At 45.3% G+C, this 16,948-nt stretch overlaps 2 protein-coding genes across 9 annotated transcripts in view; one reads left to right on the top strand and one right to left on the bottom strand.

The window, feature by feature from the left end:
• RCCD1 (RCC1 domain containing 1) overlaps positions 1-10,213 on the top strand; it is a 36,455-nt gene extending 26,242 nt beyond the window's left edge. The window contains exon 8 of the mRNA XM_049614241.1: positions 9,983-10,213. Coding sequence (XP_049470198.1) covers positions 9,983-10,006 — 24 coding nt within the window. The 3' untranslated portion in view covers positions 10,007-10,213. The remainder of the gene's footprint in view (positions 1-9,982) is intronic.
• Positions 531-16,948, bottom strand: part of PRC1 (protein regulator of cytokinesis 1) — a 26,496-nt gene continuing 10,078 nt past the window's right edge. Inside the window, exons 4-15 of one of the 8 annotated variants that reach the window (XM_049614216.1) lie at positions 15,123-15,356; positions 14,875-15,045; positions 14,277-14,426; positions 13,332-13,479; positions 12,438-12,574; positions 10,421-10,516; positions 8,071-8,217; positions 7,747-7,857; positions 4,424-4,534; positions 3,682-3,858; positions 3,322-3,363; positions 531-1,782 (exon numbers count right to left, since the gene is read on the bottom strand). In XM_049614216.1, coding sequence (XP_049470173.1) covers positions 1,711-1,782; positions 3,322-3,363; positions 3,682-3,858; positions 4,424-4,534; positions 7,747-7,857; positions 8,071-8,217; positions 10,421-10,516; positions 12,438-12,574; positions 13,332-13,479; positions 14,277-14,426; positions 14,875-15,045; positions 15,123-15,356 — 1,596 coding nt within the window. In that variant the 3' untranslated portion in view covers positions 531-1,710. The remainder of the gene's footprint in view (positions 1,783-3,321; positions 3,364-3,681; positions 3,859-4,423; positions 4,535-7,746; positions 7,858-8,070; positions 8,218-10,420; positions 10,517-12,437; positions 12,575-13,331; positions 13,480-14,276; positions 14,427-14,874; positions 15,046-15,122; positions 15,357-16,948) is intronic. The other 7 variants (XM_049614217.1, XM_049614221.1, XM_049614224.1 and 4 more) reach the window with 7 other exon arrangements.

Raw genomic sequence — 16,948 nt, 5'->3', positions numbered from 1 at the left:
TGGGGGGTGGGAGGGAGGGGAGGGTGGGTGATGGGTATTGAGGAGGGCACCTTTTGGGATGAGCACTGGGTGTTGTATGGAAACCAATTTGCCAATAAACTTCATATATTGAAGAAAAAAAAAAAAACCACACACACACACAAAGAGCCAGCCCCCAAAAAGAATATATACTGCAGGATTCTACTTAGCTAAAACTCTAGAAAATGCAAACTCCTCCACAGTGACACAAAGCAGATAAATGGTTGGTAGGGGTGGGGAGGGGAAAACTGTAAAGGGGCAGGAGGAAATTTTGGGGGTAATGGTTATGTTCAGAAACTGGATTGTGGTGATGGTTTCACAAGTGTGTGAAACTGTGTCAAAATTGATCCAAGTGTATACTGTAAATGGGCATTTATTTTCTAATAAAAATAAAGGCTGTTAAAAAACCAAAAAGCCAGGCCTATAAAAGATGTCCTGTTAGGGACAGCAGTGCAAATGGAAATTTACATAAATATTTAGAAATAAATGCACAGAAGAACATAAAGCCATACTCCCAACAAAAAAATCTTATATTTTCTTTTTAGTCTTTTCTGTTTTCCACAGACCAAAGCAACCAAAAAGTGATTTGGCCGGGGAGAAAAAAAAACCAATATATCTCTTTGAAAGGTAAGTATACACATTTTAATTTATTTTTAAGAATATATTTATATTTTAAAAACAGGACATGTATACGTCTAAGCAGCATGGCGGACACAGACCAAATCCACGCTGGTGAGTTTTGAGAACCATTGAACGTGCTGACAGAGGCAGACAAGGTAAGAATAAATAGTGCTTTGGGGAGAGCAGTAGTGATCATCAGTAGGGTAGGTAAAGACGTGGACGCCGGAGCAGAAACAACTCCCCGATACTGATTTGTGCAAAGTTCCAGATCTCCACAACAGAAATGGCCCAACCCATCCAAACAGCCTCCCAGCCCGGCAACTGCCGGGGTAGATGAACTCGGACCTAGCGGGCAGAGGGATGGGGGGACTCAACCCAGAGGAAAACTGCAGAAACAGAGTTCAGACAGGCACGTGTTCGCACACACGTCCCCACAAAGGGCATTGCACGATAACAGGACTGTACACAGTTTAACAAAGGAGCTCCCAGCCTCCCTGTCACCTCTTTGGCAGTAGGTCAGGCCATCTCCACTTCTGACACACACACATCCTCAGCAGGAGGAAGGCTGTCCTGTGTGGTGGAGACAGATCTTTAGGTGAGAGCAAAGCTACTGTAGCCAGAGCGTTAACTCCGCGTCCCTCCACAAAAAAGATGTTAATTACTAGTGACAGCCTACGAGCCAATATTGCTTCAGGTCCCTACCCCAAGGACCGGCACACTCCTTTTCCCCACACCGTGGTGAAATACGACACACCCTTGCTCGTGCTTCAGCAAGCAGAATTACGGGGTAGAGAAAAATTAGGTTCCATATGCTAAAATTTGTACTTACTGCTATGAACTAAGTTTTAATGTATTTCTTGGGTCAAAACAAAATCAAGTCTTTGAAGACCCACTAAGCCTATGATGGACTTTGCTCTGTGACACTCATTCACTTCTGTAAGTTAGGCCTGTGGTAGTGGAACCTGTCCAGATTCTCAAGCACACCTAAACTGAAGAAAAATGAAAGCCACATAGATAATTAGAGCTAGTCTAGGCACAGGAAGCCACAGCTGGCTGACTGCTCAGGGCCTCTCAGGACTGGATGTTGGTCGAATTGAGGATTCGAGAAGTAGCATCAGATTTGGAAGCCTTTGAAAGTTCTCGCTGTTGAAAAATAAATAATGTCAGTGGCAGTACTGTCCCTCCTCTGCATGCCCCGCCCTTGTAAGCATGGGTAAATGTCAGCACAAGGTCCCCTGAGGGCTGTTTCTCTGAGACAGAGGTCCCTCTCCAGCACAGGTTGTTAGGAACACAAGATGAGAGGCTCTGAGCCCCGTTCTATTAGTCAGAGATTAAGCATGTGCACACGTATGCCCGGGACCTCGTCCTTAGTTCGTTCTGTTACAACCGCACAGAATAGCAGTCCCTCAGGTTTCACAAAGTACTCTATTGAGTTGTCAAGCTAGGCAGGCAACAACCTTTGGTCTTTTGAGCCCTTAATAAAAAGCAAGGGGCCAGACCTTTATCTACCAATCCCTGGGGCTGAGGGCCTTGTAACCTGCTGGTGATATGATCTCATGCTGGAGCACATGGAAAAGAAGATAAAGCACGAATACCACTGAGAAAGAGGTTAGTAAAGGTTAGTCTACCGGCTTTGGTGCCGCCTGGTGGAGTCTATTACCAGCCAAAACCAGATTAGAGATAAGCAGGGTACATTTAAGCCCCACAGGGATGATACGGGGCTTGGCTAAACAAGCAAGGAAGAGAAAGTTGGACCCTCTGTCCAGCAATCAGCTAGCCAGAGCAACGTACACTTCTGTATATAAAACCATACCAATCATTTAATTTGAAACAAGTGCCGTAATATGAAACTGTTTCAATGCTCAAAAAAAGCTCTTGCCTTGGGCAACTGCCCCGTTCTGTCACTGCAGTAGTAAGAGCGGGCACCATGGCTTTAACGCAGTATCCCCTCACCCACGGTGAGGAACAGCCTCGCTTCCCAGCAGGAAGATACGGAGGGCAGAGAGAACGCACACTGGTAAGTAAAGGGCACTGCAGTTAAGTGTTAGTAAACACGGAGTAGGTTACTAGGAACTAAAGAGCATCTGGAAAAATCTCCCAATGCCACATATATGCGCTAAAGCAGCTTAATGAGGTAGAAACAGGCAGAGGCAAGGAAATGAACACTGGCTAGCTCACAGAAGACAGAAAGTTGGCAATTCAGCCCTCAGGGGTTAGTAAGTCATATACTCCAGGAAACAATCAGCACACAGGCCAAGAACCTCATGATGGGCAGCACACAGCTGGGGCTCCCCTCCCCACGTGATGGGGCCTCTATTCTTTCCGGCACATTGGAGGCCTCTGATGTCACAACTGGGGAGGGTGAAGGTCTTCTGTTGTGAAAGACAGGATTAAAAAAAAAAAAAAAAAACAACTTTGCCTGACTTTAGGTAGGGCTGAGAATCCAATTCAAGTCTGAACAAGTTTTCTTGTTAATCAGCAGATTAGTCTGTTGGGACTGAAGTCAGATATCCTTGAGGTCCGCATTAGGACTTCTGCTCCTTTGTCAAAAAAAGGTTCTGTGGTAGTACAGCTGAGATTATTGGTTAGTGTAGCCCCGTGCCCAGACGGGAATTAAGCCAGCAGATGTGACAGGTGAGTTTGGAAAGCGGACATGGGACATGCAGGGGTTGCCATACAGACCTGAAGCCCGACAGTGGAGCTGTCAGAGAGGGACGGATCCTTCTAAGAACAAAGAATTAAGACAATTACCAAGAACTCCACCAAGAGAGCACCAGGGCCGTGATCAGAGGGTCACCTCCTGCAGCCAGGGAATGGTATTTCTGAAGCAGAAGGATCCAGGCTAAACATCTAGTTGCTGCTGCCAACTTCCTTCTTGTATGCTCCTTAAACCAGCCCGCCCCATGCCATGATCAAGGCAGGAAAGGGATTCTCAGCCTCCAAAGAACTGTCCTCACGGCCTGGGTGCCCTTGGGAAGATACCCACTCTGCCCCAACTGTGTGCTCCCCAGAGACTGGCAGATATTAGAAAAGGTGAATTACCGCAAACTCAGAATAGGTGCTGGCAACAGAATTAATGCTGAAGTTGCGCTGGAGGGGGGCCGAGGCAGGGTACCCACCACTCAGGATGCTGCCGTTGAGCTCCAGGTTCTCCTTGTTGGCTCCATGCCTGCCAGCACGGGGCGTTTTTTTCCCCGAACAAGTGGAAGTGACGACCGGCTGCAGAGAAGGGAAAGAGAGCGATCCGCGCACCATCCTCAGAGTGACCACACACACACACGCAAATGGCTAAAGGCTGATACCGTCTTTGTTATTCATGGGCCTATAACACTCTACTTGTGGGTTCAAAAAATACATGAATTCTTAATGGCTTGCAAAATACCTACCTTGAGCATAGTCTGTAAAATACTTGAAAGACATACTTAGCACAGATTCCCTACCTCTCCTGGTGTGAGAGTACCCGATTCTGTCTAGTGATCCAGTGTCGCTGGGCTTGAACCCACACACAGGGACCTCACTCAGCAGCAGCTGAAGACCAGGCTTTGCACTGAACCTAGTTACATCCCAGTGATTCCCATGATACTACCGGGGTTCAGAATGACCGCTGGGTGTATTTGGTTGTTGTTGGTTTCTTTTTTTGGCAGATAAGCTGGCTTACTCGCAGCATCTCACTGAAAACCGAATCCAGGGCTCTCAGAAACTCGAACGACGAGGTGGGGCCCCTGGGTAAATGGGCAGGAGGTGTGCTGGGGATGTCCCTTGTACACGGAGCATACATACTAACCTTGCTGCCAGAAGGTGGAAGTCGAGACACAGGGGAGCGGTAGATTGTCCCCCCAAAGACAGGCCGAATGCTGCTGTTGGCCGTAGCGTTGGACATGATGGTAGTGTTCAGCTAAGGGGAAGAACAGAGATTATGGAGATGGGGTAACATGCCTGGCAGCCCATCCCTACACTATAGAGAAAGGAGTATGGGAAATAGTCTAAGAAAGATGGGTTTACATGGTTAAGAGCTTTGAGGAAAATTGTGACAAGTGTTGAAAGTATTTCTATCCGGACTGCACTATAAAATGGTAGCCATTTTGTTTGTAATTCTATCATATTTAGGTATTTACCCAAGAGAAATGAAAGCAGATATCCCTACAAAGACCTATACATATAGAGAGCAGCTTTATCTGTAATAGCCAAAACACTGCCTACAAGCCAAGTGTCCATCCACAGGCAAATGGATAAGCAAACTGTGCAATGGAATACTGCTCAGTAGTAAAAAGGAGTGGCCTATTATACATGTAACAACATAGATGAATCTCAAAAAACCTATGCTAAACGAGAGAAGCCAAACCAAAAGAATACATACTGTATAATTGTATTTGTATAAAATGTTAAGAGGGGCGCCTGGGTGGCTCATTTGGTTAAGCGTCCGACTTCAGCTCAGGTCATGATCCCACAGTTTGTGAGTTTAAGCCCGCATCGGGCTCTGTGCTGATGACTCAGAGCCTGGAACCTGCTTCAGATTCTGTGTCTCATTCTCTCTCTGCCCCTCCCCCACTTGTAATGTGTCTCTCTTTGTCTCTCAAAAATAAATAAATGTAAAGAAAACATTTTTTAAACGTTAGAAATGCAAACTGGGGGCGCCTGGGTGGCTCAGTTGGTTGAACATCTGACTCTTGATTTCAGCTCAGGTCATGATCTCATGGTTTGTGGGTTCGGGCCCCATGTCCAGCTCTGCACTGACAGTGTGGAGCCTGCTTGGAATTCTCTCTCCCTCTCTCTCTGCCCCTACCCCACTTGTGCTTTCTCTCTTAAAAAAAAATTTTTTTAAATAAAAAAGTGAACAAACAAAACACCATAAAGAGTAAAAACACAAACTACACAAGACACAAATGCTGCCAGTAGACATGGCAAGAGGTTCAATTTCCATTAGTAAGGAGGGAGATACAAACTAAAATCATGAGACATAACTTCATACCCTCAGATGGACAAAGACTTAAAGTATGAAAGTATCACCTGTTAACAAGGATCAGAGTCTGACACTTAGGCACTGGCAGCGCAGATCATTCATCAGTGCAACCAGGGCTTCAGAAATGTCTGATCAGAGGAAACTTTCCGATTTTATTTTTAAGCAATCTTTATGCCCAGTATGGGCCTGAAACTCACAACCTGGAGATCCAGAGCTGCTCTACCAGCCGGGCGCCCCTGACTTCACTCTCGAGAGCAAGGGCCTCTCGCTTCTCTTTTATGCTCAGCGTGTAGCACAGAGGTCTGCAAACTTTTAATTAAAACAGATCTTTCCATAATTGATTTTTAGCGTTCTAGGTTTTTAAAAGCTTACCACATTTTTTTTAAGTTTATTTTGAGAGAGAGCGCTCTCGTGCACATGCATGCCAGGGAGGAGTAGAGAGAGACAATCCTAAGCAGGCTCTGCCCTGTCAGCGTGGAGCCCCATGCGGGGCTTAGACTCCTGAACTATGAGATCATGACCTGAGCCGAAAGTGAGAGTCGAATGCTTAACCAACTGAGCCACCCAGGTGCCCCATCACATGATTTTCATAATAAAAAAACTACCTATTATGGGGTGCCTGACTGGCTTAGTAGAGTGTGTGACTTATCTCAGGGTTAGGAGTTTGAGCCCCACGTTGGATGTAGAGATTACTTAAAAATAAAATCTTCATAATATCTAATATTGGGGCACCTAGGTGGCTCAGTCAGTTAAGCATCCCACTCTTGGTTTCAGCTCAGGTTATGGTCTCATGCTTCTGTGAGTCAGAGCTCGTCAGACTTGGGATTTTCTGTCTCCTCTCTCTGCTCCCCCAACCCCGTGCCACTTGCACCGTCTCCGTCTCTCTAAAAACATAAAGTGGGGCGTCTGGGTGGCTCAGTCGGTCAAGCATTGGAATTTGGCTTGGGTCTTGATCTCACGGTTACTGAGTTTGAGCACTGCATCAGGCTCTGTGCTGACAGCTCAGAGCCTGGAGCATATTTTGGATTCTGTGTCTCCCTCTCTCTCTCTGCCCCTCCCCGACTCATGCTGTCTCTCTCTCAAAAATAAACATTAAAAAAAATTTTTTTAATCAAAAATAAAGTAAAATCTATCAACAATAGGGAACTAGTTTAATAAGTGATGGTATGTCAAGAGAATAGAATATACAGCTAATAACGAGCATGTATTTGAAGAAAGTTTGATACTATGAAAAAAGAACCACAACCAATACCAACTAGGGGAAAGGCAGAAATCCAAATCATATGTGACCTCTGTTTTGTAAAAATACATTATTTAAAAACGAGGAAAAACAGGGGCACCTGGGTGGCTCAGTTAAGCGTCTGACTTCAGCTCAGGTCATGATATCATGGTATGTGAGTTGGAGCTCTGAGTCGGGCTCTGATCTTAACCGCTCAGAGCCTGGAGCCTGTTTCAGATTCTGTGTCTCCCTCTCTCTCTGCCCCTCCCCTGCTCGTGCTCTCTCTTAAAAATAAGTAAACATTTAAAAAAATTAAAAAGCAGGAAAAACAAATACTCTCAATAGTTCTCTTGGAGTTACACTACAGGTGATTTTTTTTTTTTTTTTTTTTTTTTTTTTAAACTCCCTGCAACGCAGGGCTCACATTCACGGCCCTGAGATCAAGAGTTGTACATTCTAACTGAGCCAGCCAGGTGCCCCTGCAGGTGCTTTTTAAAAGATCTATTGGTTATAAATATGAGCTGAGGAAAGAGAAAGGAAATACTGCTCTATTTCATTTATCAAAGGAAAAGTTAAACTATCCCATTTACTAAACATGAAAGGCTCTCACAGAATATCATTGTCACTTGTTGGAATTCTAGGATGAACCTCTGAAGGTCTTCATCATTACGGAATGGTGACAGCTATGGTCTCCCAAGATTAATCCAAGACCTCAACCACAGGCACACATCAAAGCCAGGTTCTTGACTGTCATTATCAAGTTATTACTTGGGATTAAGTACTGCCTTCTGGTCACACTTTCAGATGGACTCAACCTGGAAGGTCCCCAAAACCCTTTCCCATCTGCAGGGCAGAAGGCGAAAGGTGGCCAAGAGCCCCAGCCTCGACAACCCCTCACAAACGGTGGTTCACAAAGCCTCATGTTCACCTTGCGCACTTTGCCCGGTGTGTTGGGTACCAGTCCTCGCCGCTTGCTGGGGGTTCGGGGAGCACTGCCATAGAGCATCTCTGTCTCTGTCTGCTTCTTGTTCTTTAGTTGCTGTATGAAAGTCAGAAGGAACAGTGAAAACTCCCAGGAAAGGTACAGGTCTGGGATGGGGCGGAAGCTGGGCCAGATATCTAGAGCCAAGTGCCTGAACCCAGAGCTAAAAGAGGTGCGGTGGGCTAGCCCTTCAGCCAACCCAGATCCCTGGAAGAGACCCTGGGCTGCTCACATTACCATCGTCCTCTTGCCCACACTGTGCTCACTTACTCTCTCTTGCTTGGCTCGCTCCTTCTCCATTCGATGCATCTCCCATTGTTCTGTCACATACTCCATGAATTTCTGCCCATTCACCACAAATGCCTGCGAATGCTCCTGTTCCCACGTTTCAATCCGTGCCTTCAGCTCCTCTTCCAGCTGAGACCATAAAGAAAGAAATGTTAATCACTTCAAATCCTTGGTATGAAGCCCGGATGAAAGTATCCTCCCAAAGGAAGACTCCCGCCCCAGAGCACGTAAGCCTGATTTCAGGGAGCTGGACTCACGTGGGCCCAGGTCAGAGTGACCAGGAAGCAAATCCTAGGGACGATTTATTCGTAACACACATGAAGGTGGGAAACAGCAAGAACCCAGAGTCTAACTGGGTTTTGGTGCCTAAAGCTGGAGGCACTGGGGAGGACGAGCAACGTGAAATGAACAATGTACATTATGGGGCGCCTGGGTGGCTCAGTCGGTTGAGCATCTGACTTAGGCTCAGGTCATGATCTCGCAGTTTATGAGTTCAAGCCCCGCGTCCGGCTCTGTGCTGACAGCTCGGAGCCTAGAGCCTGCTTCAGAGTCTGTCTCTCTTCCTCTCTCTGCCCCTTCCCTGCTCATGCTCTGTCTCTCTCTCTCAAAAATGAATAAATGTTAAAAAAATATCTATGTCTCTCTCTCTCAAAAATGAATAAATGTTAAAAATATATATATATTAAAAAAAAAAAAACACAATGTATATATTAAGAGCACCCCAATCTGGGTCCCGATCTAGAATCTACTCTTATAGGCTATGAAAAGTTACCTAAGTTCTCAGGACCTCAGTCTCCTGATGTATAAAAATGGAAATGAATAAAATAGAACTACCCTACGACCCAGCAATTACACTACTAGGTATATATCCAAGGGATACAGGGGTGCTGTTTCAAAGGGGCACGTGCACCCCCATGTTTATAGCAGTACTATCAACAATAGCCAAAGTATGGAAAGAGCCCAAATGTCCATCAATGGATGAATGGATAAAGAAGATGTGGTATATATATACAACGGAGTATTACTCAGCAATCAAAAAGAAGGAAATCTTGCCATATGCAACAATGAGGATGGAACTAGAAAGTATTATGCTAAGTGAACTTAGAGAAAGAAATAAATGACTTCATGCATGTGGAATTTAAGATACAAAACAGATGAACAGATGAAGCAAAAATAATATAAAAACAGGGAGGGGGCAAAACATAAGACACTCTTAAATACAGAGAACTGACGGTTGCTGGAGGGGCCGTGGGTGAGAGGATGGGCTAAATGGGGAAGGGGCATTAAGGAAGACACTTGTTGGGATGAGCACTGGGTGTTATACACATAGAGGATGGATCACTGGAATCAACTCCTGAAATCATTACTGCACTACATGCTAACTTAGATGTAAATTTAAAATGAATTAATTAAGGGGCACCTGGGTGGCTCAGTCCGTTAAGTGTCCCACTTCAGCTCAGGTCATGATCTCATGGTTTGTGAGTTCAAGCCCCACATTGGGCTCTGTGCTGACAGCTCAGAGCCTGGAGCCTGTTTCAGATTCTGTGTCTCCCTCTCTCTCTGCCCCTCCCCTGCTCTGTCTCTCTCTCTCTCTCTCTCTCTCTCTCAAAAATAAATAAATGTTAAAAAATATTTTTAATAAATTAATAAAAATTTAAAAAAAAATTTTAATGGAAATGACTAAATGGAAAATACTTTGGAATAGTATCTGGCACTTAATTCAATAAACACTATTACTATTAAAATAGAGAACAGTAACAAAGCCCACAGCACTTTCTCAAAAGTTTGTCTTTTGTTATAGGCTGAATTGTATCCTCCCAAAATTCCTATTTAAGTCCTAACCCCCACCCCCCAATACCTCAGAATGTGACTTTTTTTTTTTTCCCACAAACAGGTAACGAAGTTAAATGACAAATGAGGTCATTAGGGTCAACGTGACTGGTAGCTTTGTAAGAGAAAAATCGGGACAGAGATACATACAGAAGGAAGACCATGGAAAGACGTAGGGAGGAAGAAAGTCATCCTCAAGTCAAGGATAGAGGCCTCCGAAGAAACCTACCCTACTGATACTTTGATCTCACACTTACAGCCTCCAGAATTGTGAAAAAATAAATGTGTTGTTTAAGCCAGCCAGTCTGTGGTACTTTGCTACACCGGCCCTAGAAAGCTATTAAGCCTTGATATTCAGTCAGGAGGAAGGCTCAGTATGTACTTATCCTGGCCCAAGCTTTAGAAGAGAAGACGGTTCTGGGGCAAGATGTTTCAAAGCCAAGGATACACAAAAAGTAAGGTGTTTTGTAGCCAAGCAACAAAAACTCAGTGGCAATATTACCTTAGGGAGTATTTTTTGAAGTTTGGCTCGTTGCTTTTCTTCTTTTAGAAGATTTCCTCCGCGGTTTGTAAATCGACTTGGATCTGAAGCTTTTCTCTGTGAAAAATAGATTTTAATTAGAGTAAGCCCTGAGATGGTCAGACCAGTTAGTTCTGCTGAGATTCCTTGCTTTCGTAAACTGATCCATACTAAGGAGACTACATACTAAGGAGAGTTCTGCATTCCATCCACTGCAGCAGAGAGAAGTGATGGTGTTCCAAGGCAAGGGGAGTGGGGGGTGAGCTCCGTGGGCATATGCGAGGTCATCCACTGGGGTGCAGGAAGACTACGGTTCGGTTCCTTTCTAATCTAAGAGTGAGGTAAGCTTTAATATGGAGTGCACAATGTCACTGGCTCCCTTACTTGGTCCAGATGTCAGACATGACTTGTCACCTACAGGGAATGAGGTATTTGGAGGGACAAGGGAGAGATCTACACTCGGAGGGCTTGGTGGTGACAACCCTGTGTACCCACTCAGCTCTGGCGTACTAATGATGCAGGTTAAATGTGCCCACTTAAGAGGTTCATAATCTGGTTTTTATGAAATTAACACTCACAAAATGGGCAAGTTAAAATGTAAAGTGTTAGGCTTCTTACTCTTTTTAACAATTTTTTTAAAAAGTTTATTCTTGAGAAAGAGAGAGAGGAGAGAGATTGTGAACAGGGGAGGGGCAGAGAGAGAGAGAGAGGGAGACAGAGAATCCCAAGCTGGCTCTGCACTGTCAGCACAGAGCCAGATGCAGGGCTCGAGCTCACCAAGTATGAGATCATGACCTGAGCTGAAACCAAGAGTCAGACACTTAACTAAGCCACCCACCCAGGCGCCCCCATTTCTGGTTTTTGTTCCTCTATCATGCATATATTATATCAGAACAGTAATCTAAATGTGTAATTTGTAAGTGTAAATTAGGTTTATACACTCAACAGTAGGAGCAGATCATCAGAAAAGTTTAGAAACAATCTTGACAATCTGGGGGCTGAGCTTGTAAAGAAATCCTATCTCCCTTCCAGACCCCTTGATTGATGATGGTCTATTAAACACTAACTAAAGGGACAGTAATCAGTTTCTCATCTCCTTAAATACCAGCATATCAACAAGACTTGCTTAATACTCTTCTTTCTTGCTTTCAACCAGAAGTTAAGGAGTAACCGAGAACTAGGACGTCTGTTCTGAAACAGCTGTAAGACCTCACGTATCTCTCTCTCCACGTGTGAGTCCTACTTTCCCACCTATAAACCTGAAGGAGTTGAACTCGGGATTCTCTTAGGACCCCTTTGAGCTCTGAGAAGGACTCTCCTTGTGCCCTACATGTCTTGTGTGGCTCACCCAGTCCCAGTCCCGAGCTCTGAAATGCTTTGAGTGCCCAGTCTACCGGAAGAAAAGGAATTCAGACTAAACAAATGTGCCCTGATACCCAGGCAAACTTTCTAAGAAGACAGCAAAAGTTGGAGTGGTAGTGAATATTAACTGCCTGCCCCAACATCCACTCTCTGCCTCCTACTAGTACTGAGAACCTGAATGTATCTGTGGCAGCAGGTGCCCCAGGCACGCCAGTGCTGGTGTGGGGAGCTTAATACTGGAAAGAGCCCTTAGAGGGGCTGAAGGGGCAATGCTTGAAGTGCAACGGTGGGGGCTCTAGAGCCACTTCGGACCACCCCTTAGTGGTCGGGGAGCCGTGGGCTGGAGAAGCCTGGGACACCACTGAGTGTGGAACAGCCATACCTGCTCTGGATGCTCTACCTCTAGACTTCCTTCAGGTAAGAAATTCCTACCTTACTTAAGGCATTAATTTTGTTCTTCCACGTTCCTGCATATAAGCTTCCCAAGTACAGATAGGTCAGCAGTAACTCAGACTTACTGATAAAGACAGGGTTTTAGAAGCCTGGTAAAGGGCAGAGGAGAGTGGACTCTGACTGTCCAGGGCAGGCCTTCTTAACACTTGATCGCACTGTAGGGAAACAGAAGCTAGGGCGGTACCTCAAACTCCAAAAAAAGCCTCCAGCTTTCTTCCCACTTCTGGACACCTTCGAAGAGTTCTTTGTGAACCTCATAGTAGTTTCTTAACCGCACGATCTCGGCATCATGGAGCTGAAGCAGATTTTCTGTGTAGTCCTCTGCAAGATACAAGCCCAAGAGATGAAAAACTTCTAGTGTTTAGTAACCCTCATCCTCCTCCTCCTAGAATGGAAATCAATTTTTCTTCCGTAGAGTAAAAGTGATACGTGAATAAGCATATATCGTGGATAATAAAAGCCAGCTTCGTCACATGATCAGTCTGGGAGGAGAGGAGGGGCTAAGGGATTAGGATGCAGGCCACAGCGATGAAGATTCTCAAAGCTCTAGGTCATCTCTTGCCTTGTCCTTGGTTTCCTTCATATTCTTCCTTTGCATCCTGCCCACAATTTCTAAAACCACTGCTGAATTTAGTACAGTCTCGTCTGTCCGACTAGAATTCTGCTGAGCTCCTGGGGACAGGCTCTGTGGGCTCGAATGTGGGCTCTGCTGCCTATGTGCTGCCTCTGGGTTAAGTTGCTGAGCATTTACGTGCTTCTGTGTGCTCATCTCTTGACATGAGGACTAAGTGAGATAATATCATTAAGGGTTTGACACTGCACCTGGCCCAGAGTAAGCACCTGACAGACTTGAGCCTCAGAACCACAGGCTACAGTGATTTACTGCTTCAGAAATCGAGAGACCCCTCACTTCCTAGTAGCATTTGCAAATGTCTGTTTATTCAGGAATGGCAACTGACGCTAAGTGGCTTGAAAGGGGAGCCCTATCTGTTGGGTAGAGGAAACACTTCCCAGCAAACGTCTGCCCTCATAAAGACAAGTGAGCAGGCCACACGAAGACCACCACTTTTGTACGGACCAGCATAGTAAGGGGCAAAAGCCTGTCTCTGCTCCTGGCTGTAGAAACACTGGTCCCAGTACTGAGCCAGCTCCACTCGAATCGCCTCAATCACTTTCTTCATGTTCTGCATCTTCAGTTCCTCCAACCGATCCACTTCCAATTGCAGCTGAAACAAGGAGCTTTGGTAAAGGCGCTTGCCACACATTCATTTTCCCCCAGGAATGCAAAAGCTCCCGTGCCCCTCCCCCCTTTAAATAAAACTATAACACAAAGCAACAGAGGTAAATCAATACTCTTTACAACAATGAGCTCATGGGAGCCAGAAACCTAAGAAAGGCACACAAAAGGACAGAAGATGAGCAGCTATCACCACCCTCGTCTGATGCTTGTCTTTTTTTTTTTAAGTCATTTTTTTTTAATGTTTATTTATTTTTGACAAAGAGAGAGAGACAGAGCATGAGCGGGGGAGGGGCAGAGAGAGGGAGACACAGAATCCAAGGCAGGCTCCAGGCTCTGAGCTGTCAGCACAGAGCCCGACGTGGGGCTAGAACTCACGGACCGCGAGATCATGACCCGAGCTGAAGTCGGACGCTTAACCGACTGAACCACCCAGGCGTCCCTTGTCTTTTTAAAAAAAAAAAATTTTTTTTTAAATGTTTATTTATTTTTGAGAGAGAGAGAGCGCGCGCACGCAAATGGTGGAGGGGCAAAGAGTGAGGGAGACACAGAATCCGAAGCAGGCTCCAGGCTCTGAGCTGTCCGCACAGAGCCCGACGAGGGGCTCGAGCCCACGAACCGTGAGATTGTGACCTGGGCTGAAGCTGGACGCTTAATCAACTGAGCCACCCAGACACCCCTGATGCTTGTCTTTAAAAACAGGCTCGCTTGAGGCAGGAAGCTGGTAAGGACGACAGACTTGACACTTGTAGAGACTGCTGACCTAGCACCCACTGGATTTCTTACCGCTTTCCTGACCTTGGCCTTTGACCCAGTCATAACCGTGGCCACAGCTTCTCTCTCTTCTGCAGGTATTTGTAACCTGTCCCAGAGCTCTCGGATTTGAGCCCGCAGACCCTCACACACTGCTTCATTTTGTGACTTTCGCATTTCCAGCTGTGGGGAGGAGAGCTGACAGTTAGGGCAAAGACAGAACAAAGAAGCCCAGCCCGCTGCCTTCCCGCAAAGAAATGTCTGGACTCACAAGAAGTACTCTGACTAGATTGAGAAGAAGTGTATTTTTGTGATTCTGAACACAAACTGTATGGCTGTCATTATGGTAGGATCTCAAACACCAAGAACCAAGAATCAAATTTTTAACTTAAAAAATTAAACACTAAGCTAATTCACAGACGGATAGTGTCTCATTCAAAATTTCAATTTCACATTCTTTGAGCTATATATAAATTTTTTGCTTAAAAAATGCAAATCAAGGATGTTCATATCATTTGCTATCTTTATCCTTCCCCTTTTTACTTATATGGGCTTCTTATTTAAGACTGAAGGAAGAAACTGTCGGCTTTTTCAAACTGCTGGACACGATGGAGTAGGGAGTGGCCATTACCTGCCGTAGCAACTTTTGTAGTGTTGCGATATTCTCCAGAGACAAACAAAAGGCATCTTCATCTTCACACACCACATCTCTTTCAAAGCTTGTGTCTGGGGTGTGATCTAATTCTTCCATACACAGTATGATCTGTCTCTTTATGTTGACAAACTCGTCACGTCTAGAGGCCTATAAAATAAAATGATTACGAGCCCCTCCAGGAAAGTCCAACCGACCTTTAGGAAGTATGAGTGCAAACAGTATACCTTTGTCTCCCTCAAAGTGGCCACGTGCTGTCTGAACTGGCTCAGCTCCTCTAGGCTGGGAACGGACGAGCTGTCCACGTCATAGTGGGGCAGGCAAAGAATTTCACACAGTTCTTGATCTTGTTCCTGAAGTAGTTTCAGTTCCTGTTTTCTCTCCTTTTTCTGTTTTCGCATCAGTTCTACCTGAGTGCGCAGATCCTTTTCTAGTTGCAAGATGGTCGTCTCTCCTTCCTCCTGCAAGAGACAATGTGCCATTGTTACAAGGCTTCAAGTGGATTTATTCACATGAAGAGAAGGACAATGGAAGAAGGTTAGAGTGACAAACTTTTTTTTTTAATGTTTATTTATTTTCGAGAGAGAGAGCACGTGAGCAGGGGAGGGGCACAGAGACAGGGAGACAGAGGATCCGAAGCAGGCTCCACACTGATGTCAGTAAGCCCTGATGTCAGGGCTTAAACTCATGAACTGTGAGATCATGACCTGAGCTGAAGCCGGATGCTTAACCTACTAAGCCTTCCAGGCACCCCTAGGGTGACAGACTTTTAGTTAAACTTAACAGTACATCAACTCACGGCCAACAAAATATGGCACAAGGAGGGTCCCCTAAGGAAGGTCTCTGGTAAAGGAAACGTACCAGGGCACTTTGGCAAGAGGTGAAAAGTGGTTGGAAAGCTTGTTTTGAGTTAGCTATGGGGTAGTCTATTTAGCTCATAACTTGATGCTCATCCTAAAAAGCCTACAAACATCACCTAACCAATACAAATCAATAGTCCTTGCTTTACTCCAACAGATAAACAGGTGGCGGGGGGTAGGGGAGAGTGGCAGTTACAGGTCTTAAAAATTTATAGAATTTTATTCCACACCGGTGAACTAATAAAAACTGTCATGTAATTTAAGGGAGATATATATTTATCACCGTATATCTAACTTCTCGCCCGATTTCACATTGAAAGTTAAAAAAAAAAAAAGACTAAAGAAACTATTTGTTCAAAATCAATGATATATATGCCATTTCTGTAGATTCCACAAAACTACACTGATGTCATGATCTGACTGCTCTTGGCTGCCAGGTATGAATTATCATTAACCCCTTAAAGGCGGTCTCCCCCCTAGCCTGATTCCATCTAGATACCCACGTAGTTCTTCCTGTAGCAGAGAGAGGGACCCAAGAATCTTATTGGCACCACATTATAGCCATCCTGTGCTGGCCCTGCACTCACATCTATTCTAATTACCTTGCCAAGCTCCACAGTGGTTTTCACTTCTATGATCCCAACACTACTTATACGGGATCTAACCAGGGACATGTTTTGGAGTCCTGTTATTCATTCCATCCTTGCTGGTGTCCTCATTCAAGCTCTCCCTTGTGCTGGACCACAAAACAGCAACCTGTCAGCGCGGTACAGAGATAATCATGCTCTGAATTTGACTATGCTCTCCTGACACTCCAGCTTTTGAGACATTTCTTCCCAAGTAGCCATTTTGGCTGGTTCACTGGTGTGCAGCTACTGGGTATAAAAAACCACAAAGGCAGGTCTTTTGGTAACTTTCCCTTGTATCACTAGTCCCTTTTGCTTCCAAGGTAGTGCTCTGAATTTTTTTTCAAAGAAAGAATAGCATGGTACCATCTGTACTTAGCTCTTCCTTAGAATTAAAAAAGAAAAAGTAGGGGCGCCTGGGTGGCGCAGTTGGTTAAGTGTCCGACTTCAGCCAGGTCACGATCTCGCGGTCCGTGAGTTCGAGCCCCGCGTCAGGCTCTGGGCTGATGGCTCGGAGCCTGGAGCCTGTTTCCGATTCTGTGTCTCCCTCTCTCTCTGCCCCTCCCC

The sequence above is a fragment of the Panthera uncia genome (assembly GCF_023721935.1).
Source record: "Panthera uncia isolate 11264 chromosome B3 unlocalized genomic scaffold, Puncia_PCG_1.0 HiC_scaffold_2, whole genome shotgun sequence".
NCBI classification, from domain to species: domain Eukaryota; kingdom Metazoa; phylum Chordata; class Mammalia; order Carnivora; family Felidae; genus Panthera; species Panthera uncia.
The sequence above is the reverse complement of the archived record's forward strand: the minus strand, read 5'-3'. Positions and strand labels throughout refer to the sequence as shown.